Genomic DNA, 27,654 nt, shown 5'->3' on the forward strand with positions numbered 1-27,654 from the left:
ATATTATATATTAAAGGTATCCATGTGCTATTGGTAACAATTTACACCTTAAAAAATTAAGTAGTGAAAGCAATATGAGTGGGAATATTTCTGTGTGTTTATTAAGCTCTTTGCTTTTTTCTAGATGGTATCATGGAGCAATCAGTCGGACAGATGCAGAAAACCTGTTGCGTTTATGTAAGGAGTGTAGCTACCTTGTGAGAAATAGTCAAACAAGCAAGCATGACTATTCTCTTTCACTGAAGTAAGTACTTGTTAGTAAAACATAGTAAATGTATTTATAAACCCTAACTTCTCTGGTGCCATACTAGAAAATAATCCAGTTTGTTGCTGCACTGTTTTAGCTCCAAAGGACTCCAGAGTGTTTGGGACTACATGATGTATAGTTACAGCCACTGAATTAGTACCTTCCTATCTGGAGATGTTAATAGATTTTTAGGCTTCATTTGGTGTCCATTTAACTAAATAAACTTGGATTAATTTTTTTTCTGGTTCTAATTTGAAACGCTCCTGCTGCTTCTGCTTTAGGTTGAATAAGGAACTGTATTGTTTGGGGATTTTATTCCTTTTGTTTTGTGTACTTTACTGGAGTAAAGCTGTACAGCATTTTGAAGTAAAAAGCCAAGGATTGAGGATGAAAGATCTATAGAATTAGGAAATTAGCAGTATTCCAGTCTTAGCACTGCTCTGAATTTGCCTTACCTAGCTTAGGCTGAGCAGGGTACATTACAGATGTCTTCAACATAACATAATAAAAATTCCTAAACAGTTGGTGTTTGAAGGGACAATCAAAGATCATCTAGCCTACCTTTCCCACCTATGACAGGATAATAAGTTCACTTCATTTTCTAGCTGAGGAAGATTGTCAAGGTTTTGTGTGCCAGAGAAAAAAAAAGCCCCTTTGCCTTGGGATAGGCTGTACAGGTTCAAAGAGAAATGTTTCCTTTCTTTCCTTCATGCAGGATAGGGTCTGATGTGGAACCTAACCTTCCAAGTAGGTCTGGGGTACAGGCCAGCTTGCCCTTTTCACAACCATTACTCCTGCCAGTTTGGCATTTATGCCATTTCTTCACAGGTCTGCTCTGAAAATACATTTTACTGCTGGAATGATGGTGATACCTGGTTGTAACAGATGTTTTTATAAATAGCACCAAAGCAGATCCTTTTTTTTATAAGTTTAAAATTCTTTTCTAGGAATTGAGAAGAAAAATATTTAGTAGGAGTATATTTTAAATCATATTTCCTCTGCTGTTATTCTTGGGATCTCTCTGTAATGCAGAGGTTTGCTTTGAGTTGGAACATACCTGCTTTAGAATTGTGGTTGAGTTCCTGTTACCTCTTTTGTAATTTGATCTCTGTGTACTCTGATATAGGTGTCTTCTAGATATTTTCAAACACTGAAGCATTAATGGTACAAGCTTTGATAAAAATATTCCCTCAGGCCTAATTTTTCCCTTAAATTCAAAGTCTTGGAATATGACCTATTTTTAAAAGTATTTCACTTAATTCTTGCATTAGCCCAGTGATTTTTGTTTCTGCTAGAGCAGAACTTCCAGAGAAAAGGTGACAGTTAAAATTATATTTTGCTGCTTTGGACAGCTGAGATCATGCCTTTAGTATCCTTTTGTAGTCTGTTTGGACAGAACTACAATGTTTCCATTGTCTCTTAGGTGTGTTTGTGCTTCTTGGGGACCTTTAGTACCATGTGTGAGTTAGCTTTTTTTTTTTTGGTTAAATGTTTCATTTCTGCTTCAGGGAAAAAGTAAGAATCACACCCTGATTTTGTACTGAGATTAAGTAACAGTGATTTACAATCAGTTCTTCTGTTTCATGTGACAAGCTTTTTCTAAAAACAAAACAGAAAGCAAAAACCAAACCCAAACCACTTCATTCTAGTTTTTAAGTTTTCTTTTCTCTAATAACAAAAGGTTGTTTCCCAAAACACAGCAATGAGAATCTACCCAAACATTACCTGTATCTGAAAAGTGAAAAGAGGGTAGAACTTGCTCATTTTCTTTTAATATAGCTGAATATTTCATAATGGAGACATCTCTGAAGACCATTTTTTCCAGTAGCAGGAAGTCTTTTTATGTTCTGTGGACATTGAGAGAACCAGACAGGCTGACTTGCATGGGTTATTTGTGTGAGATATCTGTCTGGTTCAAAATCCAAAAATTATCATTCCAAATATAATGAAATGAGTGTGAAAATAGCTTTATTGCTAAATTAAAATGCATCAGTGTATAAAACAGTCATTGAGGTAGTTTAAGTTGCTCACGTCATGTTGCTTTGAGATTGTGTAGTTTACCCAGTGAAATTTAATTGCATGTGGATTAGCTATCTCTGGGGGCATCAGAGAAGGTTTCATTGAAGTACACATTTATGTTGCCCATCTCAGTTAGAAGCAAGGAATTGGTATTGTTGGTGACAAGTGTTTGAAGCTAAAAGCATCTTTCTATGGATTGGGATCCAAAGAGCTAAGCCTCCTTTCCAGCATTATTTAAATTCTGCACAGCAGAAGAGGAAAAGGATATAATCTACCTTCCCAGAACAAAATGATCCCAAAGGCATGAGGAGCAGCTGTACATTCTCTTGAATCTCCTCTGTCAGCCCTGGACTGTTCACTGTGTTTCCTCCTCTCTGCATTCCTTCAGGGTTGTAGATATTTGGCTTGCTCATACCCACCCACTCTTTCCTTGAACACAATTATAATTGCAGAAGGCTGGGTAAAAATTGGAGACCCATATTCTTGGTAACTGTGCTGTAACCAGAAATTTCTGGCTGCTATTGAAATATGCCTAGTTTCAAATTCCTTGTCTGAGACCTGTTCTTTACTAACAAGCACACTGGTGAAAAAGGTAGAAGTAGATGCGCAAATGAAAGAGGGAGAGCCACTTCATTCTTATAAATGTTCTAGGTGTTCAGCAGTTACTTCAGTGAACATCAGGATCACAGAGATGCCTTTCTGACATAGCAATAGAACAGGATCTCAGGATGGGGTTATCATGTTTCAGTCTTGCCCAGTGAAGACCAGGCACCAACTGGGCTCTACTAGCTAATCCTTTCAGTCAGGATTTCCCCCTCCCAAGGCTTGCAGCAGTGTGCACCGTGCCCACACCACTTCATTTCCTGACTCACATTTCAATTTCGGGAAACGTGGCTGTTCTTAATTTTAGATAAGGATTATCTCACAGGTTAACTAAATGTGCAGTCTGTGAGCAAAAACAGTAACAGGCATTCCTTTCTGTTCTGTCAGATAGTTCCTGCACAATCACAGCTACTGGAAGTACAGAGCTGAATTCAGAGAGGGTGGTGCCTTTTGACATCCTGATCCTCTGGACTCATAAACAGGCATGTGGTTTCCCTGAATAGCAAAGGAAATTGCAAACTATAGGGGTTTTTTGTCATTACAGTCTGTAGAACTGGTCCTGATTTCCAAGGTTGAGTACATAAACTTTGGGTAGTTTTGGGTTCTGGATAAATGCTGGATTTTCATCTTTCTGTTGATTTTTGTTCTTGGAAGTAACTCTTGTAATATTGTCAAAATAACAAGTTTCTTCCTGTCAGTATAATTTTAAAAGAGGTAATGGGATTTTTTTTATGTGTCTCTAAATTAGCAGTTGAATAAAAGTATTTAAAATGTATTACCAGTCTGTTGTTAGCCTAAACCATAAACTTTCTGTTAGCAGAAAGTATGGATTCTGTGACTTCTATGGAAAATCCAACACGCTGAGGATTCTCACTACCTTCAAAGCAGCAGATGGGAACTGGTTATAGAGAATGGAGCCTGGGCTTAGTAGTGATTTTCACACACTGGGTGCAAATTAACACTTCTACACCTTGTTTGTAGGGGAAAAGATGTTTATTTTATCATGGAGACAGTGTTGTGTATAATATGCTTGAAAAAGCAAAGCTGAAACAGGAAAACCAGTTCATAGGCCAGCCTCTTAATGTCTCCAGTAAATGATTTTTCAATTTTCTTTTTTTTTTTTTTTCCTCTGGAGTTAAGCAGTGAGGTTTTTTTTCAGAGGAGGTTTTATTTTATTTTCTTGTTGCTATACATTGACATGAAACATAGGCTTTGTTCAAAGTAACAGCATGTAACAGAAGTTAAGATTATGGAATGGAAAATAAATTCAGAATGGAAAAATAACATATGTTTCATACATTGTTAGCATTTTTTTTCTGATGATATTGCAAAATCATTATTTTTTCTTTATGCAAATGATATTTCATCAAAATTAATGCAGAAAATCTTCTGACAAACAAGTGCTTTCTTCAGCAAAAATAGGGTTCAGAAGACTTTGCCAAACTTTCTGATTGTAAACACTGAATCAAAGCCATTAATATTTCCTGTAAAAAATACTAGGTTTAATATCTCATTAATATTTATTCAACCTGCTTTTATCACACTTCATACATAAGATCAAAAAAGCACAGTCTGATTAATTGTCTGTCCAATTCCTTTCCCATCCTCACTGGGTTTTAAAAACTGATAGAAAATATGTGGGGAGGTTGCAATTCAAAGTCTCTTGGTGTTATGATTGTGTTGCCAAACATTTTAAAAAAGGTGTGACTGACTATTAGTCATGTATCAAGTTTGTGTCTGTGTAAACATCTGTGCTTGAGAGTTCCAAAGAAATTTGGTGCAGGGATCAGCAATTAGCAATTTTCTTCTGTGTTTGAAACTCATGGGAATGGTTGTAAAAAGGAAAGAAAGGGTAGAATATTGTCTCTAGTAGCATTGTTTTGTCACTGTTTGTCAGTTGAATGCAAATGTGGTGAAGAGTTATTGCAACATTTGAAAAACCACAATGACATTCAGAATTCGCACAGTAACAACATCACATGCTGCAGTTCAGGTCGCAGCACCTTGTCTTACAAAATGTGTATGTCTTGTCTCTTCAAGGCACTGGCTCTCACCAGTGTTCACATAAGGCACCAGCTCTTCAGCAGTGTTCACCAGTGTGAACTTAGGATCACTATCTAGATTCTTATCTTTGAAAACCTTGGGGCTAGCAAATTCTAATAGTTGTTGCTGAGCTGAAAAATAGGCATTCCAAAACCAGGACTACTCAGTCAGGCACTTGTTCAGGTAGACTCCAACAGTGATTCAAAAACTAAGCAGAAACATATTTGCAATCACTTCAACCATTAAGATTTTTTTCTCTGTCATTACCTGAAATTTCAGTAATTTCTTTACATACTAAAATCAGTGTTTGGAGGAGAGGAAGAGGGAGTATGACTTCCAGGTTCTTTTTGACGTGGTCTCTGTAATTCTAGTCACTGGTCTAGCAGCACTGGTGCTGTCAATCAAGTGCAGATGCATTTTGCCCTTACCTGTTACTAAAGGCACTGATTCTCTGAGTCCAGGCATACCAGAAGAGGGGAGACTGTGAGACAGATTTTAAGGACAAATAGAGAAGGTGAGACAGCACAGAAGGATCCTTAGTGTAGATGTGAATAGTTTCACAGAATAGTTTACAGTTGAAAGGGTTTAATTCAAGGGCATGATTCCAAGGTGCTGAGTTGACTTTCTTCCAACTTAATTTGTTCTACATTATAGAAGATGAGAATTGTCTGGTTTGATGTGTCTACCTGCAACCAGTGACAGTTACTTTGAAACAAGGAGGGCAGATAGCACATTCACGGTGTAATTTTTGGACACTAAAAGAGGGAGGAAAGGGAGTGAAGGAGGAAAATATTTGAAAACATAATCTTTGCTTTCATCCACCAGTAAGCCTGAAAATAATGCTCACTTTAAAGAGTTCTGGACATCCAGGAAAGTAGCCAGGATAGAGATCAGGTCTATCAGTAACAATGTGGTATTGGCTGCAAACACTAGCAGTAAGCAAAATCAGTTCATTGATTGAAAGTTCTTGCCTCTCAGTTCTACTCCTTTGTGAACAGAAAATTTGCGTGTGAGACACTGCAAAGCTTTGAAGTCTGTTTAACATACCTTCCAGTTGCCTAGAGAGATGTAGTTGAAAATGGACCTCTGGAGATGTCTAGTCCAATCCCCTACTCCAAGCAGAACATGCTTATCAGGCTGCTGAGTGCTTTGGAAAACTTGTGAGGATAAAACCCTTCTCACCTGCCTTATCCTGGTTCCCAGGCTCTAGGACTCCTACAAGGAAGAAGTCCCTATGTCTAGTGGGAGCTCCCTTGCAGCTTGTGCTTGTTGACTGAGAAATTTCTGTTTTCTCTGTAACTCTCCCTTTTAGGCAGTGGGTGATTGCAACCTGACATCCTCCATCCCACCTTTTCTTCTCCTGGAGACTAAACAGGCACAGTTCCCTCAAGCCTATCCTCATATGTCAGGTATTCCCATCCCCAGACCATGTTTAGTGGTCCTGCTGTGGACGTGCTCCAGTACTGACATCTCTTTTATCATGGGACACCCTCTCACCAGTTACAGATGCAGTCTCACGAGTGCTCTGTAGAAGTAGTAGTCACTGTCTTCCAGCAGCTGGCTGCACTTTGCTATGGAACTCAGGGCTGCAGTTGGCCTTCATGGGCAGATCATTGAATCAGTCTCCTTTCCACCATGTGTCCTCCCTACCATAGTTCCTTTTCTGGCCCATTATGCCCCAGCTTGCATTGCTGATTGGGTTTGTTCCATCCCAAGGGCAGAAGCTATGGATTAGCCTTGTCTACATTCCATTAGCCTGCTATTCATAACTTTTAGCTCACATTCTTTTTCCCTCACCCTCACAAACAGTGTGGCCTTCCAGAAGGCTCACCCGTCAGGATATATAGCATGGATTCTTTTTGTGTGAACTCAATAACTATGTGCTACACAAACCTGAATATATACATAGGTCCTTCTTGGGGAAGCAACAGCTGTCTGTCATGAATACATGACTTGTAGCAATTTGTTCATACTATATGCATTCCTGTTCAAAACCTGAACACTCCTGTTCAAAAAATGCTTGTGCCTTTTCCTTCTCTGCACTAAAGTGCACTTAAAAGATCATTCTTCAGTCCTTGCCATACTTCTGAAATTAGCATGCACCTGATTCTAATAATGTACCTGCACACTTTTAAGTCATTTTGTGGCAAAGCAGATTCATAGTCAGCTGAAGAAAGAGAGCAATACATCTGTCCTCATAATAAGTATTTAAAGAGGTCACTCTTATTTAAGGGAAATAATTTAGAGATTAATTATTACTTGAAAGATATATTTTCCCACTAAGAAATTGATATTTAAAGCATGATTTTAAGCATGTAGAGCAATAATTACAATGCCTGCCATAGATTCTGTGCACCAGGTTTCTCTTCATCAGAGAATTGTTGAATACATCTGAAAGATAGGAGCTTGGTTATGATACAGGCACTTACAAAGGGAACGCTGCACCTGCTAACTAGAATATGTCAGATTTTAGAGAAGCTGGTTTTAATATAATTTGTTTTCCTGCTGCAGCTTTCTGTGTTATCTCGAATTGGGTTTTTTTGCTGACACAGACCAACTCCAATTTTAACACTACTGTCTCTGCCTCTGGACACATCTAGAAGAAACAATTGCTTGGAGCCAGAAGGTTAGAGATTGGGACATCAAACAAGCTGTAAAAACTTTCTAAGCCTCATTTAACATCTTGATGTGTAGGAGCTGTTCTTTGCACTTGTGTTGCCCTAGCTGAACTCTACACTTTTCAAGTAGCCTGTATGTTATGTTAAGACAGCAGATACTGAAGGGTCGCTTCTGGAAAGAGCTGAGGTCTATTTTACCTGTGGTGCTGTATGGCAGTGTGGGTGCTACCCCATCAGAGTGGAATTCTGTTGGACAGGTTGCTTTGCCAAGAGCAGGCAGGGCAGTTCCATGAGTTCCATGACACTTTTCTCCTACCTGCATAATCATGAGCCTTCCCTCAAAGAACATGCCTGCAGAAAGACCACAGGACAGCAGCCCTTGCTCAGTATAGTGCTCAGTCTAAAGCAGTACTATGCCGTGAACCTTGGGAACATGCTTACCTGGAGTAGTTTTCCCACCTGAAGCCACCAGATTACGCACAGAGATCTGTTCTGAACAGTTGCTGCCCAGGTAGAATGGGCGAGGTCTGCCCTGAGGCATCCACAGGTAAGCTATCCAGGGTAGAACAGGACAGGTCTTGTCTTGCCTAGCTAAGCAAGGTTCACGGCCTGCTTGTGCCTATGAAGGGACCATCAGGCCTCTGACAGGCCAACACCACAGATATTTGGGTCCAGAAGGAACGACTGGCTATAGTGAAAATAAGTGTTCACAGGAAAATATTGAAGGGGCTGGAGAGAGGGGCCATGGGAAGGGAATGGATTGTCTTCTGGCACGCCTCTGGATAATTTTCTGTGTGAGATAGCCGTGCGTGTGGATCAAGGCAGCACAGGTGCTGAAAACAAAATACTACCTTAGGCTGCCTTTGTGGTGAAATGTCCATGGGGGTTTGCAACTAGCAGTTGGAGTCAGTCTGGCCGCTGTCTTGGCCTGCCACTCAACAACTACTGGCATTTTGTACTCCTACTTTCCCCGCCATAAGGAGAGCTTGTTGTGGTGCTGCGCCCCTCTTCCCTATGCACAAGCATGAACTTACACTTTGCTTTCCTTGCAGGAGCAGTCAAGGTTTTATGCATATGAAGCTGACGAAAACCAAAGAGAAATACATCCTGGGTCAGAACAGCCCTCCCTTCGACAGTGTTCCTGAAGTCATCCACTACTACACTACAAAAAAGCTGCCTATCAAAGGAGCAGAACACTTGTCCTTGCTCTACCCTGTGGCTGTACGAACTCTCTAATAACCTAGTCTCACCCCTTCCTGTGGTTGGGAGGTGAGAGATAAGCTGGGTTGCACAGAATTCATTGCCAGAATTTAGAGCTTGAGTCTATGATGGAGAGAGGCAGCATTTAGTCTTGTGAATGTGGGCTCTCTGCAGAGTTGTCTAGGGACTGTGTGTGTGATACACTTGTGCTGCATCATGCCTCTAGAACTGTATTGCTGTGTAAGAGAAAGAACACTTATTTTAGTGCAAGGAGAGCAGATAACCTTCCCAGACTTCCTATGTGAATGAAAGTGCTTCCCAACAAAAGTTCTTCCTTCATGTTTTGAGAAGAATCAACAAGTTCTTCTCAGCAGTAAAAAACCAACTCAGTGCTACCCTGAGAAACTTCTCCATGAGAAAGAGTAACCTTACTCTGAGGGACCCTAGGGTGTTCTTGATGGACCTGAGAAGGAGCTGCTTAGCAAGCAAGTCTCTGGCTCTGGTCACATAGCTTGATGGGTTTGGGATTTTTTTAAATGCAGTTTCTTGGGGTAGTCAAATATTGAACTTCTATTAGACACACAATCCTAAAATAGTTTTGTGAGAGCAAATAATGGTCAATTACTTATGAATAGGGGATGTAATTAAATAGTAGTTTGTTATATATTTTTATCCTTTTTGGTACAATAATATCTTAATGTTTACTGTCTTCATTTGCAAGTTTCATTTGTAGGTACAGGCAGCTAATTCTGTTCGGGGCAGTTACACCATAATGTTTTAAGTAGTTAGGATAAGTAATTTTGATATGTGGGTTAGTATTTATGCATGAGGGTGGTCAAAGGCTTTTATAAAGCTTTAGTAGGCAAAATCTTCACTTGCTCATTCATCTGGATCAAACAGCTGTCCTACTGATATAGCAGGCTAACATGTGTATCACACTGCCTTTCCATAAGATGGCTTTTGCAGCTGTGAGAACTGCAGTATGTAGCAGAGCAGAATTTTGTTTTTCTGGTCTCAATGGTCTGCCAAGGCATTCTTAAGGCACAGCCCCATTGGCACATACCTTCTGGCCAGTGCTCTTTTTCACCATGAGCAGAAGCCTGCCTCCTGCTGTATTTCAGTCACTGTCAGCCAGAAGCACTGGGGAAGCTGCTCTGTATCTTAGTCCTGCCAAATCAGTGCCCATCCACTTGGGACATATTTTCTACATGCTCTGCGTGCTCATTCAGTGAGATAAGTGAAAAATTATAATTGTACACAAACTGGAACTGGGGAATCTATAGTCTTATAGTCCTCATGTTGTGTGCTATCTCCCACATACATCTAGAATGTTGTGAATTAACCCATCAGCTAGTATAGTAGCAAACTGGTTATATGCAGGTTATGTATTTTACAGACAGCAATAGGACTGTGAAATTGTGTGCTATTTAATTCAGCTTTCTTAGCTACTACTATTTTTTATGTATGCTTAGAAAGAAGTGCAAATCTGAAAATTGTGATGGAATAACCACTTACTGCCTGTAAAAGTAGTTCTTCATGGTATTGTCTAATCTGTTAAGAACCTCAAGGATGACCCATATACTCTCACTGGTGCTAAATATTCTGTTTCCTTTTAAGCCTGCCTTATTCTTTAAATGGCATCCAATGCAGATTGAACAGAAGTTGATCATATGTGTGTGAAGAGCCCAGTGTCCTTCTGTGCAGCAATGGTAGTGGGTCAAACTCTCTGTCTCACCCAGAATTGGAAGCTGCATTGAAATAGGTTTTCTAGTTTTCCAAGGAGGGTGCCTCAATGGAGGACAACATTGCTCTCCAAGTGAAAACAAACATTCCCTTTTCGTGTACTTGATGCCTTGAGAAGGCTGACCTAGAACAGAGGCTAGACAGAGTTAAAGAATAAAGTAGGTATTTATTAAAAGGCCTTAAAGGATACACCTTGGGCAATGTAAGAGCCTGGCCAGGGCTACACCCAAGATGAACCCAAAATGGTCACAAAATGGACCACCAGTCACAAGGTCTCACACTTTTATAAGTTTTGGTCCATTAGCATATTGGGGTTAATTGTCCAGTTACAGATTTAGGTTATGAAGTTCCATCCTCCTTGTTTTCTCTCTTCAATTCACTGTTGTTTATACTTTTGGGCCTGGAGCTTGTAACAGTTGTCCTTGGTCAAGCTGGAAATGGAATTGTTTTGTCTAGCTACTCTGTGAAGAGAACTTGCCAACACTTAATATGAGGCTCAGAGCTACACACTAAAGCAGCATAGAATCTGAAAAATATGAAAGGTAAAACTTAAGGCATCATATTCACCTACCTGCTTCTTTTATTTCCCTAAAGTCTTTACTCTCTTAACATCACCCAACTGACAAGAGCATACAGGCACTTTTAAGTTAGTATGTTCTCTCACCAGAGTAGGAGTTTATGAGGGTGGCAGAGTTCACACAGATTAGGAATCAGGTGACATCTGCTCTGAGTCTTGGCCTTTGTGGGCTCGAGCAACACTATCATGCCCTTTGGGACAGAAATATGTGTTATTTCTTCTTTTGCGTATTGAATCTGGCATGATTGCTGTTCCATAGTCTGGTTTTCTTCCTTAAAGGGAAAAAAAAAGTATGCCCCTACTCTGTCTAACAGCAATTACCAGTAGAAATCAATAGCATCATTAACCAAGGCCTTGTCTGGCTTCCTTAAGCACTTTGTCTTTAATTCATGGGGATAACTGTTGTACCAGACCTTTTTTGTCATGGGTCTGATCAAAAGTCAGACGAAGCCAGCAAGTGCCATTTTATTGCTGTCTGCAAAATTTGGGTTGGGATCTATTGTTTCATACAAATTATGTGAATGTGCATCATACAAATGAGTATACTGCTTATTACAGCTTCAAGGATCAGATCAAGGTTCTTGGTTCAGTAAGAGGAAATCATCTCAGAACATTTTGGTTGTCCATGGGAATTTTTATTATTTTTCTAAAAGACTTTTATTTTAGAAAGTACTCAGTAATTGCAGAATAAATAAAACCAGGATTTTGTTTGCACTGTAATGTTGTCTCTGTTTATTTAAGTGATTGTATGATATTTTTCCAGTGAAGGAATATTCTTCCCAGATTTTTTTAATGTACAGTGAAAATGCGGTGTGTTAACAGTGTGTAGTATTGCGTATAGGTGGACGATCTTGTAGTGATCATGCCTATATTGCACATTAAAAGTTTATTTAAAAAAAAAAAGCATAAACCTCTCCCTTTTTTTCCTCTGGTTGTCCTTGTGTACTCAGATTGCCATGAATAGCTAATAATTGAAGCAGGCTTTTAGACCAGCTTGTGTTGTGTTTGTCTCAACTGTTTGTCACAACTGTGTTGTGTTGTGAAAGTAATCATTGGGTTGTAATTTGGAGTCAGGAAAATCATGTATCTCAGTTCTACCCTGACTATCTCTTGATAATGTGCACCTTTGCAAGGGCTGACATGGGTCCACGTGTGAATGATATTGCTGATGGTGTCCAAGGAATCCAGTTATTGCTGCTAACAGCATAACACTGGTGAGTCACTTTTTGCAGTCTTTGTAAGAGGTGTTAATTAGGCTTCTATTTTGATGAGTATTTCACAGCATGGTGAAGGCTGTGAACATCTGCATGATGTGTAGGAGAGCTTTAGTGGCCAAGCTTGCATTTCACAGCTCCTTCCATAATTGGAAAATCATTTAGGTTTGTGGAAGTACAGTCATAACCACAGTTTCTCTACTTGATAACAGATTACTGTCTTTGAAATTAAGTCTTCAGAGACAGGATGCAAAGTACAGGGCTGAATTAAGTAAAAAGGTACAAAACAATTTCTGCTTCTCAAAGAACATGGTCTGAATCTATACTCTGAGGAAAATGCTTACTGCTTGGAGGATGACACATTTGTGTGCTGCTCCTCAGAATTCCATTGGGTTTTGCACTTTATCTTGATGTCATGGCTCAAGCTGGCAACAGAAACACCATGTGGCAATGTTGGTGGAGTCCACAAATTATATCCATTATCCAGTCTCTGATTCCATTTCGACACTGCTATACTGATAAGCTATACTCTGGTGGACTCAGTTCTCTGCTGCTGTAAGTTATTCATGCTGTCCTTGGGCGATACCTCAAGTGGTGCCTGAGCAAAACAACCAAGGTCTTAACAGAATTTTAAATAAATGAAGACCTCACTCCATACACTACTATCTCCCTGTAGAAAGGGTAAAACAAAGCAGATTTGGAACAGAACTGTGTGTACTCCTAGTCTGAGCAAGGAGTGAAGGAAATAAAAAGGAGGTTCAACTGGTTTTCATACATTTTTTTTCTTTTTTAATGATCTGCAATGATCTCACATAAAATACCGCATATTGCTTTCTTTTATTACTTATTTCTGGAGGCCTCAGAAAGAAGGTAAGAAGAAAGTAAGGACGGAAATCACAGCAGCTGAGCAAAGCTGTTGGTCTGAAATGAAGCAAATAGAAGTCCAACTGAAAAGAAATGTTCATATGTTGCAAGGGATGATCATGTACAATCCAATTTTCTGCAGCATGTGATTTCCTGTCTCGAGCCTTTAGCTTCCTCTGCAAACAAGGTATGCACAATTTAGAGATAATGTGGTGACTTCAGTGCTCTGCACCTTTGTATTTAGTTCAGTGATAAGATTAGATCAAACATTGCCTTTGCTTTCAGGGTCCTTGAATTTCACTTGTTGCTGCTGACAATTCCAAGACACAAGCTTGGTGAAGCTTGTTGGTAAGTTGATTGTATTAACCCATTCCCCAAGTCTACCCCCAGGAAACAATGGTTCTAACCACAGCAGAAATATCAAAATGATGTCTGGAAATCTGCTGAATTGCATAAGCCAAGGGGATGACTGAAACATGATGATTATATAAAATTAATATATAGGAAGAATTATAGGATTGTTTATAGAGTAATGGCTAGATTGTGTCAGGTAGTATGGGCGGGGCCTGGCTGAAATTTAGCTATGAAAGAATAGAGAAGGTTAAGAGAACCATTTACAAGTAAACAGCTTGTTAACTGCTGTGAAAGTTGTAAAAGTGTCATGGAGAAAGTGGGGAGATACTTTCAGAAAGGGCAGACTGAATGGCAGTGAGGCAGGAGTCAAGTGTGAGATACTGAGAGGATTTGAATACAGGAACCAGGCATTCTCTAGCAGTCTGTAACAGATATTGTCCAGGGCCTCTCAAGAGAGACACAGAAGGTACCTACAAGAAGTAACCCAGACAAAGAGATTTTGAGGAGAGACTAAAGAAATTATGAGAATCCAGAGAGACTCAGAAGAGACTTCAAACAAAATCCTAGGGAGGAAAAGGGGAGAATTCAGGAATACCTTGGGAGAAATACAAGGGACCCTACAACCTTAGAGACTGCACACGGTAAGGCTGGAACTGATACACTGACCTTCCTGACTTCTCTCCCAGACTATGTGGTCTACCACATAGGACAAGGCCTACACTGATCAAACCAACTTCTCTTCTGGACTGTCCTGTGGAACAGGAAGGTCACATTTCTCATGGTTGACATAACAGATATCCATGTCTAAAATGTTTTTGGATCTGATTTCATTTCGACTCTGCACTTTCATTTTAACTTTTACTGCAAAAACCAGCTCTAAATTCTCTATTTCTTATTAATTAATTATTGTTCATTATTTTAAAATATAAACTTACGTGATATAATTGTGATAAATTATTGTAATAAAAGGATTCCAGTTAGTAACTTTGTATGGCCAGGATGGACCATGATTTCAACCTGAGTATTACCAGTTCTGTGAAAATAAGGGCCATGTAAAAAAATGTCTTTGACTTTTGTTGTTTGTTCATAATCTCCTTTCAGCACAAATGTAGTAAACTTTCCTCTGAAATCATCTTACTCTTTACCTCCAGTAATTAAATCCATTCATAGAGAGGGCAGCCTATAAAATCTTGTAATCTATTTTTTCTACATATTAAGACTGTTTTTATTTCCATATAAACATATCTATAGAGAATCATTTAGGTCATCAAGTCCAACATTTAAACTAACACTTCCAAATCCACCCCTTATCCATGTCTTTAAATGCCATATCTTTTAAATATCTCCAGGCAGTGGACTGAACCACTTCCCTGAGCAGCCTGGTCTGTGGCTGATAGCCCTTTCAGTAGTGCATTATTTCCATATTAACGCTGTCTAAACCACCACTGGTACAACTTGAGGCTGTTCCTTCTCATCCTCTCATTTGTTGTGAGAAAAGGCTGACCCCCACCTCACTAAAGCCTCCTTCCCTGTAGTTGAAGAGTTGAAGTTTCCCTGAGTCTCTTTTTCTACAGGCTTAACACACCCAGTCCCATCAGCTGCTCTTCACAGGTCTTGTGCTCCAGACCCTTCACCAGCAGCTCCATTGCCCTTCTCTGGACACACCCCAGCACCTCAGTGTTCTTTTTGAAGTGAGGGGCCCAGAACTGAACACAGAAGTCAAAGTGTGGCCTCACCAGTGCTGAGTACAGGGGGACAATCCCTGCTCTGGTCCTGCTAGCCACATTATTGCTGATACAGGCGAGGATGCCATTGGCCTTCTTAGCCACCTAGGCACACTGCTTCTTTGTGTTCAGCCAGATGTCGACCCTATCACCCCCAGGTCCTTTGCTGGGCAACTTTCCAGACACCCTGCCCCGCATCTGTAGTGCTGAGTGAAGTTGTGACCCAAGGGCAGGACCTGAGACTTGGCCTTATTGAATCTCACATGGCCTCAGCCCATCAATCCAGCCCGTCCAGATCCCTCTGCAGAGCCTTCCTGCCCTCCAGCAGGTCAATAGTCCCACCCAGCCTGGTGTTGTCTGCAAAATGACTGAGAGTATGCTCAGTTCTCTCATCGAGATCAGCGAAGTAGCTGTTAACCAAAACTGTCTCCAGTACTGATCCCTGGAAAAAGCACTTGTGACTGGATGGATGTAGCTCCATTCACCACCACTCTCTGGACCTGGTCATCCAGACACTTCATTACCCAATAAACAGAGCACCCATCTAAGTAATTCTCCAGTTTCTCTGGGAGAATGCTGTGGGAGATATTGTCAAAGGCTTTGCTCGAGTCATGATAGACGACATCCAAAGCCTTTCCCTCATCTATTAACTGGGTCACCTTGTCATAGATCAGATTGGTCACACAGCACCTGCCTTCCCTAGATCCTTGCTGGCTGGGCCTGATCTCTGGTTGTCTTGTACATGCTGTATGATGGCACTCAGCATCATCTGTTCTATGACCTTCCCCAGGCTGGCAGGCCTATAGTGCTCCAGCACCTTATAGATCCTTCTTCCAGCCCTTGTAGAAGGGCATCACATTGGCCAATTTCCATTCTCCTGGGACCTTCCTGGTTAGTCAGGACTACTGCTAAATGATTAAAAATGACTCAATGAGCTCTTCCACCTCAGTGGAAGCTCCCTCAGTACCCTTGGGAGGAACCCATTTGGCCTCATAGACTTGTGTGTGTCTAAAATGTGTAGCAGATTGTAAATTTTTTCCCCCTGGATTATTAAGCCATCATTCTGTTTCCCATCTATGTCTTCCAAATCACCAGATGTATTGATAGAAACATTTTGTCTTTTACTGCCGTAGACAAATTAAATTCTAGTTGGGCTTTGGCCCTTTAAATTTTCTCTCCATACAAATTTGGAACTTGGTAGTCTTCCTGAGCGGAGACTCACTTCTTCCAAAGGTCATAAACTCTTTTCTTTACTGAATTACAGCCAAAACTCTCTTGTTCAGACTGGTTTTCTTCCCCCCTCCCGCCACCCCCACCCCCCTCCACCACACATCTTTTGGCATTCAGGGACAGTACTTCTGCATCTTTAAGATTTTTTCTTCAAAAATTGAAAGCCTGCCTAGATTCCTTTGTTCTTCAAGAATGCACAGAATCACAGAATCCTTTAGGCTGGGAAAGACCTCTGGACCATTGAGACCAGTCTTTGACTGATCACCACCTTGTCAACTAGACCATTCCACCATGTCCTATGTCCAGTCCTTTCATGAACACCTGCAAGGATGGTGACTTCACCACCTCCCTGTGCAGACCATGCCAATGTTTAACAACCCTTTCCATCAAGAAATTCTTCCTGATATCCAGTCTGAATCTCCTCTGGCACAGCTTAAGGCTGTGTCCTCTCATCCTGTAACTAATTGCCTAGGAGAAGAAGCCAACCCCCAGCTAGCTACAGCTTTCTCTATGGGATTTTTAGAGCAGCAAGGTCACCCCTGAGCCTCCTTTTCTCCAGACTAAAAAACCCTAGGTCCCTCATCCTCTCCTAATAGGACTTATCCTCTAGACCTTTCTCCAACTTCACTGCCCTTCTCTGGACTCACCCCAGCACCTCAATACCTTCTTTGTAGTGCCTTCCAAGAGACTGTCACCTAGGCCAAAGGCTTCCCAACAGAAGTCCAAGCTGGTAGTTCCAACCACATTCCTTAATTCTATTATTTCATTATTACTGTGTCCCAGGCATCCTCCAGCCATTAGCTGCATCAGTTTTGCTGCTATTAAGGCTGTTCTTCACCTCTGTTACCCAGAGGTCCCTTCTCTTACTTGTCTTTTGTGCTGTCACCATGTGACTGCCTGAATAATTCTGATTTCAAGGTGCTGAAAATTGGCTGAATGAAAGAGCTTGAGTTGCAGAGTCCAGTGTCTGCTCTGTCACTAATAGGAGCTCTGGTGAAAAAAACTAAAGGTGAGAGCATGCTCCTTTTGCACTTGGAAGCTGCATTTAAATTCAGATTTTGCTACTGACCCCTACATCTGTAGTATCTTCGCTTCTGTAATTCATTGCCTTGTGTCTTGTTGATTCTGACCCTGATCCTGACACATCACCTTGGTTTTCAGGCTTAGCGTCAGGCTTTCTACATTCCTCTGCACCTGCTGTGTTACTACTGGACCGAGACTGAGACAGAATCACGCCAGGAAAAACAAACAGAGAGACAAAAAATAACTCTGCATCTTGCTCCAGCTGCAGTTTTTGTTTCTATAAAGGTCATGTGAAAATGGAGCTTGACAGCAAGAGATATTATTCTAGGATGGCCAAAGCTGCTGAACTGCTCTGTGTTTTACACATTGAGCTGCCAAGTGCTTGCATCTACATCCTTCCTCCAGTTTTTACATCTTCCATTTACAGCTGTGGCCACTCAGTATCTGCAGAAGCAGGCTGGTTCATGGGCAAAACAAAATTTTCCTGCTTTTAAAGAAATGACATGCTAATCAAACCCAGATCAATTATAGTGGGGACTATTACTATTTCTTGATTTATTTTTCAATCTAAATTTTATTTTTAATCTTAATTTTTTTTTAATGCTAAAACCTAACTTAACGTTCATCATACAATTATTTTTCTCCATATTGAATTTTCTTGTTACTGAATCCTAGAATTTTGGTTATTTCAACAACAGGAACAATTAAAATGGAAGTTGTGTTTGGCCTGCTTGTGCTTATTTAGGTTTTTATATTTGTCTCTCCAGATGTGTTTCTTCTTTCTTTCCTTCATCTTAATCTCCCATTCCTCCTCCTTTTGCCTACCTACTTGAAAAGCTGAAATGTAATTGTCAAATATTTTGGTTTGAATCTTGGAAAATTAAAAAAAAAATGAACATTTTGATGCAAAATTAAATTTTGTGTCCACTCACAGCATATTTGGTCTTGATGCAGCCAGTCAGACAGTGCAATCCCCAGGACTCTGAAGGGGCAGAAGGGGATAGGGCTGTGTTTTCTCTCTGCCTAGGACTGCCAACATTCTCCAGGTCTTAATGCCAAGGCACTACTGGATTACAGGGAAGTTCCTCCAGTTTTGTGAGGACTGAACACACCCCAGCTTGGCCTGAGATGGGGCTCTGTTCAATATAGAGACAGGGCATAAGGAAACTCCTCCAGAAGTGGATCCCTCCCACAGGCAGACAGTGATCTTGTTTTCTGTAGGCTCATATTGCCCTATCCTGTCCCCCCCAGCCTTAAATCCTCCTGTTCCCTGCTGCTGTGTCTCTATGGGACGCAACTACGGGCTGTGTAGAGACACACTCTTTAGATAGGGAGTGCAGGAAGAGGGAAGGGAGATTTCCTTCAACCCCATTCTGGGTCTCCAGGACTGATGTACAGGGGGACATCAACTCACACTCTCTTTTCCTGGGAACACAGCTCCCTCGTGAGGCAGACTTCAGCAGGACCCTTTGAAGATCCAAGTTCAGCTAAGTAATGGGATATCGCTGCAAAACCACCTACAACACCAAGGAAGGAGACATACCCATCAACTCTCAGCACAGGTACAACTGGCAGAAGCTACGTCCTGTAAGAGTTGAGGCTGGGGAAAGGAGCGCTAGATCCTGCTGTTTTCCAGGGAGCCCAGGTGCCCTGTTGCTCACTAGCCCTGCTTTGCTCTAACCGCTAGTCCCAACTGTTTTTTCAACACCAAAAGAAACCCCCATATATGGTGACCTCTTCACCATACTCTAGAGACTCTGCTACTTAATTCCTCAGAGATCAAATCATGGACTCCTACCCCTATAAACCCTGCTGCCCACCTAGCATGCTTTTTTATCCCACCTGTTGATGTCATCGATGTATGATAAGTGTTCAGGGGGATCATTCTGGTGACCATGCACCTCTGAGTAGTCCATGGTAGGACTGTGCGTCCAGCCTGGTGGGGTTCATTCCAGGTGTACTGACACCCTGTCACATGAAAGCAAATTTTTGCTTCTGCTGCCAAAGGAATTGAGCAAAAACCATTGATAATATCTGTTGTAGCGTACCACTTCTCTGTCCTTGACTCCAGCTGGCATAGGGACTCCAGCATATCAAGTATAGCAGAACTCAGCAGAAGTGTGACATCTTCATTCAGGACACAACAGTCCCTGTTAATTTTCACCCTCCACCAGACTTTTGCATGGGCCATATGATATATTTAAAGGACAATGATCATTCTTTGGGTCTCCAGTGGGTGAATCAGCCTGCAGGTGGGAACCAGGAAGTCTCAGCTGCTGTAGTATCACTGCTGGTGCACTGTCATGGGGGCAATCAGCTTGCCATTCATCCACCCACAGTAAGGCCACAACAGAGAAATGTTCTGAGAGCCCAGACAATCTAATCAGCTGTCTAACCTTCTCCATATTCATGATGGCTACACTGAAAGCTCATTGGTGCCCTTTTGGGCTCTTGAAATACACTGTCCTCAGGCAGTCTATGGCAAGGATACATGAAGCCTCCCAGACTGTACAGAATAAGGTGTTTTTACCACAACCCCAATTATATCAGTTAGTAGTACTAAACACCTCACATAAGGGTGAACAAAAACTGTGGAAGTCCATGCAGTAGAACTACCAGTATCAATCTCAGCGAAGAGGAGGTGTATTCCCTCACTCTGTCTGCAAGATAACTTCCCCAGCATAGTTAAGTGCACAACGTTTATATTAACATGCTCCAAAGCTCAACAGAATGAAGAGGTATTCAGTGCAGCGAGCCAGCTTCAAAGACACAGAAACCTGCCAATTAATAACTGCTATAGCTATAGCATGTTCAATTCAGAATTCCCATTGGCTCAATCCACATGCTGGGTGCCAAAAAAGATGGTGGTGGGTTGACCTTGGCTGGATGCCAAGTGGCCACAAGCAGCTCTATTACTCAACAGGACAGGGGAGAAAATAAGATGAAAAAATTAAAGGTCAAGTTAAAGGCAGTTCAATGAAGAAAAGCAACGGCTGTGTGTGGAAGCGAAGCAAAGCAAAAATATTTATTCTCTCATTTTCATTGCCAGGTGGTGTCTTGGGAAGCTGGGCCTCAGTATGTATAGTGATTACTTTAGAAGACAAGCGCCTTAATAAAAAATCCCTCCCATGATCCTTAACTTCTATTTTTTTTTTTTTTTTGCCAAGTACAACATCACATAGTATGAAATATCCCCTTTGATTATGAAATATCCCCTTTGATTTGTCCTGGCTATGTGTGCTCCCAAACTCTTGTCCACCTCCAGCCTACTGGCCATCAGATGGAGTAAGAATAAACACCCTTGACGCTGTGTGAGCCCTGTTCAGCATGACCAAAACACTGGTGTTCCATCAACACCATTGTAGCTATAAATACAAAGAACAGCTCTATAATGGTTGCTACCAGGAAAGTTGACTACATCCCAACCAGACCCACTCACCATGCTCCTCTGTGAGTCCGGTGTCTCCCAGCTGCAATCAGAATCCCATCTCTCTCCACTTCACCCCTGCAATGTCAGGGAAAGCCCTGTCCTCTGCCATTCCAGGCTGACCCTCACAATAAATTTTGCCTTTCCCCACAGCAGAGAAGGAGGCATTGAAACCTCCTTCCTTGGCTCCCCACAGCTGACAATTGGCACTGCTGGCCACTCTCCACTGTGCTTTCCTCCCCAAGCCCAGGGAGTTGGGCAGCAACCCACTAGCACCTCCCTGACCCAGCCATGAAGGTTTGTTCCTCTGCTTCCTAAAGAGCCAAGAGTTATCTTCCTCAGAGGTCTACTTGCCTGAGAGCCTTCTGTCCCTAGCCCGTTTTTGAAAGATGCAAAGACTGCAGCAGCGATGGGATCTGGCTCTCTAATAGGCCACAGCAGGTCAGTCCTCATGATTGCCAGCAACTGTAGCGGTGAGAACTGAGTTACAGCTTTTGTATCTGCTCCGGGGAAACTCAGTGTACAGCTGGCCAGGCTTTCAGCAGAGATGTGCCTTGGAGCAGCTGCCGGGTTGCAGACAAAGTGGCATATTTTCTCTCCCTGGGCCCTGTTGCTGAGGTACAGCCAGCAGCTTGTTTGTGAGCCTTCTGTGAGCTGGCTCACCTGCCTCAGTCAGGTCCTGACATCTGTTCATCAATGAAGGTGTTTCCATTCACACAGCCTGCACCCGCCTTCTCCAGGTGCCAGGGAATACTTCGCAGCCTTGGGCTCCCTCTGAGGAGGGAAGCACAGGTGGGCAGAGGTGAGGGAGCTCAGCCAGGCAGCGTGCTGAATTCAGCTCAGACCTTAGCCCTGCCTCTGGGGTGTCTCCGCTCTCCAGTCTCTTTCCACAGGAACACACCGAGAGCCCAACAAGCATTCCTCTTTGGCCTGGGCCACTGCCCAGCTGCTTTGGGATACTACAGAGCTAGCTGGGCCTTCCAAGGCTGTGATTCACCTGGAATCCAGCCCTGGATGTGCTGAATGTTCAGGGCCTGGATCCCAGAAAGAAGCCCCGAGGCTCTATGCCAGTGCTGACTCCATCACCCACCTCACAGCTCCAATTCTGCTGAGAAGGAAATAGTGACTGCACTTCCTGTGCCAGGAAGAAATATTTTGCAGTCCTGGAGCTGCTTTGTTGAGCGTTTCACTTTGTGGCCCTTGTAACCTAATGCTACCCAATGCAATGGGGACAGGTTCTTTTAAGGATCCTTTGAAGAATTAGAATGGGTCACAATGTTGTAATTACAATTAGATTTTTATCATTACATAAAGTGAGTCAATTTCAGACAGAAAATCTTTTGGAAACTCTACAGTAGCATTCCAGATAACTTCAAGCATAGCAGAAATACTTAGAACAGTTGTTTCAAGTTCAGCAGTACCTGCAGTTGAAAAAATCTTTCAAAAGTTTGTATTTTTGAGTAAATTATTGAGTATGCAGGCAATTAATTCCTGAGTCCCACGGTGTAATCACATGTAGAAAGAAAAAAAATGCTGTATTTGATTGGCTTTCAGCTGTGATTAATTTAAGTGGAATTTGGTCATGTGGCTGACTAAAATATTGGAGGGCATGTAATTTCATTCGAGAAGCTTTATGGTGCTGTGAATTGATTTAAAAAACATAGAATGGAGAATATATTCCAAACTGAAGACTCTGATTTTGCTCAGATGGTGAAAATTGCCTTTCTTTATGGAAAAGCAACTGTCTTCATTTTTACATTCTGTTTTCAAGAAGAAATTTTCATGAAGCCATAGATGCTTTCCTCTTTCATCAAAAACCTGTTACTTGCAGTTCATTTTATGCTAGAATATTTTTTTCCAGTTTAAATTATTGTAAGCATAATGAAAAAAAAAAGTGAAAATGTTATTTGCAATAATAAAAAAGTATCCAGCTCAAGATTTTCGATCAAAATAGAGGAATCATTTATTAAAAACTCTAATCATGAGTTTTTAAAATTGGGAAGGTCATCTGAATAAAAAATACACATATGAAAGTGCTAGGTAGGAGAAGTGGTTTAAAGAAGGATTGTTACAAAGTCTCCCTGTTTGGCAGAGACATTTGTGAATTCAGGAAGGATCCAGCATAATATTAGCTTAAAAACTCAGACTCTAGAATCCACCTAGAAAACTATGATATGTCAAAGAATTGTTACAGTCACATATACAGAAGATGTGGAAAAGTAAGATTTAATTAAGAATAGCTTTTTAAAAGCAGGTACTTCAATAATATAACAGAGAAGTTCAGATGTTGTGAGAGCTTCACAAGATTTGGTGCTTGAAGGAAAATGTCAAAGATGGGATGTTACAGGAAAAGGTGCAAGAAAGTTTGACAATGACAGCTGAAATTTGCATTAAAGGGAAAGTCATGCAGAATAGTCAAGGAGTTTTTCCTTGTGAGATTTTCCTCATGGCAATGTGGCCAATAATCTGTTTGGAAGGGCATCCTATCCAACCATTTCCATCTTTAAAATGGCACTCCAGGCAAGTTTTGGTGATTTGTTTCTGATGAGTACCTGCATTTAAATGCGAAAGAACTCTGAAAGACAACCAGCAGATGTAAAAAAATAAGCCAGAGACAGATGCCAAGGCAAGGTGCATGTGTTGCTATGCTTTGGAGAAATGAAATGTGATCTGTCATGCAGTTAACAATAATGCAAGAGAAAAGCATGACAGTTCAGATAGCTTGAGTATGGTATTAATCAGACCAGTGGAGGTAGTGCATTATTCTACAGAACTAAAAATACCTTCTCCTGGGAGTGATGCCTGCCCTATTAAATGCCTCACAAGTCTGAAAAACTCATAAAATCTTCTGCATCTCAATAAACATGGGAACACCTTGTCAAATTCACATTACTGTAATTTCATCAAACCCCATTGCACTGCTGGAACTGCAGAGGCAGCCGAACAGATAGCAGCTGAAGAAGGTAAACATGGCTTCTAGCCATCTAGTCCTTTCATGCCCTGTTGTCAGGGAGAATGGGTATGTGGATCTGCCTAATTACTACATGCTTTTACCGGGAAAGCCCACTTCACCTAGGCTTTTCTGCAAGTGGCATGGATATCACTTAACTGTTTTACCAGGCGTAAAGAGCCCATACATAATTATCCCTTCCAGAGGGGAATCACGCTGTCAGTGCAGGGGACGCCACTCCCAATTTGTTGTCATTTTGCAGTGAAGCCACCATTGACAGCAAAGTGCTTTCATGCTGCCATCAAGAGGGGGCAGCCTTTGTTAACCGCATCTCTGCTCCTCACAGCGCACTGCTGTGTCTGCCTTTCTGGGGTGTGTTTTCACGCCAAGTTCTTGTCACATGGCTTTCTTGCCTGTTTGCTAAGCTGTCAGTTTTTGTCAAAGCCGTTCAGGACATATAACTGATACCATATTCAATACCATATTCTGGACTGAGCTAGACTAGCACGGCCCATGTAAATATCCCAGGTAACGGTGATGGGGTTGGTGGCAGTTGAGAGTTACCTAACTAGTGTGGTTTGTAATTACGGCTGTTTCAATCAGATGGAAACCAGGACATCGCTACCAGTAAGAACCAGATCTCTGACAGAAGTTCTCAGAAACTTTGGTTTTCTTCAGTCAGATTGAATTAATCCCAACTAAGTATAAATCTTCAATTTGATGATTTTACAGGAGTGTTTCAGATCACGCTGGCAGGTCTAGATAAGCAGTGAAAACTGGATCTGTTATAAGGCCAGGTATCACCTTTACCCAATCAAGTTTGTTTTCCTTCAGTTGTGAGGAGGATAATAATTATCTTTCTTTTTCCTTTTTAGAATACTGACCATGTATTTCTAAGGCTTGAATTTCAGATTACAGTGAGAATCCAGATACAAGGGGCATAAATAAAAACTTCGTCCATGGACTTATGAAATATGCTTAAAAGTTTTACTGCCTTCAGCTATTTGTGTACAAGACCTGTTTTTTTCCAAGAATCTGGGTCATAATTGAATAAATGCAAGATATAATTCTGAAGTGCAGAAGTCAGCTCCAGCTCATTAGTGATCAGTGTAGGTTCACCAACATTTCCACTGAGCTCATATTCTCAGTAAGAGTGAGTCAGAAAACGATCAGGTAACTTTTAATGAAAACAAATGGGGAAGTATCTCAGCACTAAATTCAACCAGAAGTCTGTGTCTCTTCGGGGTTTTTAACTCATGAAGAGCAAAGAATGAGGAATAATGTATCATCAGATGCAATGGCTCTTTAGGCAACTACTCTGAAAGGTGATACACAACTGCCGCCCAGTTCAGTGCTATTGTTGGAAAAATTTTTCAGTGAGTTATCCATACTTTTCTAAAAAGGAATTAAGCATACAGCAGTGATTTCAACAAGCATTAACAAGTGCCTGACAAGCATGCTTGTTTGTTGTTGTCGTTGTTGTTTTAGTGACACAAAATGTAATGCAACACCTTGGATGGGGCAGACAAAGCTTACAGGTATTTTTCATTTCTTGACAATAACTGAGTCTGGTCTGCTATGTCTCTCCAATGAAAAGCAAGGTTGATGCTGGATTTCTGCATGTTGTCTTACTTAGATTATGTAATTTTCATCATTTTTCCTATGTCATATAATGCAGCGAGTCTAATTGGCTGTAAAACAAGCAGTATATGTGCAAATGCATGTGCCCGTGTCTTTACTAAGGAAAGATATTTCTTTATCTGGATGAGATCCAGAATAATATTAGGAAATGGAGAATAAAATATTCCCAAAGCCACCAGAGGCCAAATGGTAGTATTCTCTGAAATGCATTAAAGCTGTGAAAGAAATGATCATCCAGGTAAAATTAGTCATGTTATTACAGTTGACTCAATACTTCTATCATCTATTTCTTATTCATGTCCCTCTGCTCCTCCCAGAGGCCAGCTGTGAGAGAAGGCTTCTGGAAGCACAAAGCTAATTATTTACATGAATAGCATTTTCACATGTCCTCTAGCAATAGCATCTGAAAGCTTTGGTCACAAAATGTTTTCAAAAAGAGGTGTCCTCTGAACCTCAGAGGCTATGAACCACACACAGCATCGTTAGGGCAGTACGAGGCAGGAGAAACAAAGGGTGAAAATAGAATCACCACTCAGCACCTCCTTCTGCTCAGAACAGCTCCAGCACAGCTCTTTGGTCTGTCTTTCCTAGGGTGGCTTTTTCATAGATTTAAGTTGAGTCTTAGTAAGTGGGCTGGATTTATACAATGATTATGCATTTTGCAGAACTGGGGCATGGAGATGAGATCTGAAGAAGAGTAAGTTATTCAATTGACTTTTTTTTTTGTGTTACTGTTGAAAAAATTGCTAAGGAATTCCATGCAACTGCTAATGCCATATATCCTGTCACCCACATAGCAGTAATGAGGACTTTATCCTCTACACTGGCTGAAAGAGACCTTATTTATCACTTGAAGTTCTCTGGATGGTTTTGATTGAGTATTTGAAATAGTATGGCATGTTCTAGAGATAAATGTTTATACTCCAATAATGACTGAGTTGATGCTTTTATATGCATTTTTATGCATTACTAGTACTAATCATTACATTCCTGGATTATTTGCCTTTTTTTTCCCCCAGATATTCTTATTTCCTGGTTTTTGTGGAGGGTTTTTTGTTGGTTTTGTTTGTTTGTTTTTGTTTGTTTTGTTTTGTTTTTTGTGAATATTTCTAGAAGTCAGAGTTTACACTGGAAATTTTCTTACTAATACTGGAGGGATGAATATGCATATAATTTATCTAAACCTGATTAAGATATTTCAGAATAATTGGAATGTTCTGTTTAATTTTGCCTTTGTTACAATCAACGGAACCCATTTTCCAAAGCTTGTTTTCTGCAAGCTTCTGGCTCTGTCTGCCTACAGTAGTTCACTGGTTTACTGATGAACCGGCACCACATCTGCAGTGTGCATGGGATCTTTCTGTGATGAGATAATTTCAATTAAGCAGGTGCAACCTGTGTCAACCAGTTGTAATGGGTTAACCCCAGCAGGCAACTCAGTACCAAGGAGTTGTTTACTCACACCCCTCCCCATGGTGGGATAAGAATAAGAATTGGAAAAAAGAGGCAAGACTTGTGGATTGAGATAGGAGCAGTTTAATAATTGAAACAAAGTAAAGATAAAAACAACAACAATAATAATAGTAGTAACATCAACAATGAAAACAACAAAAGCAACAACAGTAATAAATAGGAGAGAGAAAAAAAAATACAACTGAAGAAAAACAAGTGATGCTCAGTGCAATTGCACACCACCTGCTGGTTGGTGTCCAGCATGTCCCTGAGCAGTGACTAGTGACACCTGCCCAGCTCCCCTCAGTTTATACACTGAACATGACACTCTGTGTGGTGGAAAATCCCTTTGTCCTGTTAGCATCAGGTGTTCTGGCTGTGTCCCCTCCCAGTTTCTTGTGCACCTGCTCATGTGGCAGAGCACGGGAAACTGAAAAGTCTTTGATTTAGAGCAAGAACTACTTAGCAAAAGCTGAAATATCAATGTGTTACCAACATTATTCTTCTGCTGAATCCAAAACACACTGTGCCATCTAATAAGACAAAAATTAACTCCATCCCAGCAAAAAACAGTTGAGGATCCACGTCTTACCCCATTTTTGTCATGCCAGGTCCTACGCTCCCCATCACCTTTCCTTTCTTTTGATTGATGTACCCACTGCTGTCATTTCTTAGGTCTATGAGCTTCCCTGTAAGGGTCTGTTGGATTCATGTAGTCCATGACC

The 27,654-nt window shown here is 41.1% G+C and overlaps 2 protein-coding genes across 2 annotated transcripts in view; one reads left to right on the top strand and one right to left on the bottom strand.

Moving 5' to 3' along the window:
- The window catches only part of SHB (SH2 domain containing adaptor protein B), a 63,774-nt gene extending 51,821 nt beyond the window's left edge, over positions 1–11,953 (top strand). Inside the window, exons 5-6 of the mRNA XM_068176928.1 lie at positions 125–244; positions 8,583–11,953. Of these exons, the coding sequence (XP_068033029.1) occupies positions 125–244; positions 8,583–8,766 (304 nt within the window). The 3' untranslated portion in view covers positions 8,767–11,953. The remainder of the gene's footprint in view (positions 1–124; positions 245–8,582) is intronic.
- Positions 1–27,654, bottom strand: part of GTF2H2 (general transcription factor IIH subunit 2) — a 459,966-nt gene that overhangs the window by 279,690 nt on the left and 152,622 nt on the right. The gene's annotated exons all lie outside the window — the stretch shown is intronic.

The sequence above is a fragment of the Anomalospiza imberbis genome, chromosome Z (assembly GCF_031753505.1).
Source record: "Anomalospiza imberbis isolate Cuckoo-Finch-1a 21T00152 chromosome Z, ASM3175350v1, whole genome shotgun sequence".
NCBI lineage: Eukaryota > Metazoa > Chordata > Aves > Passeriformes > Viduidae > Anomalospiza > Anomalospiza imberbis.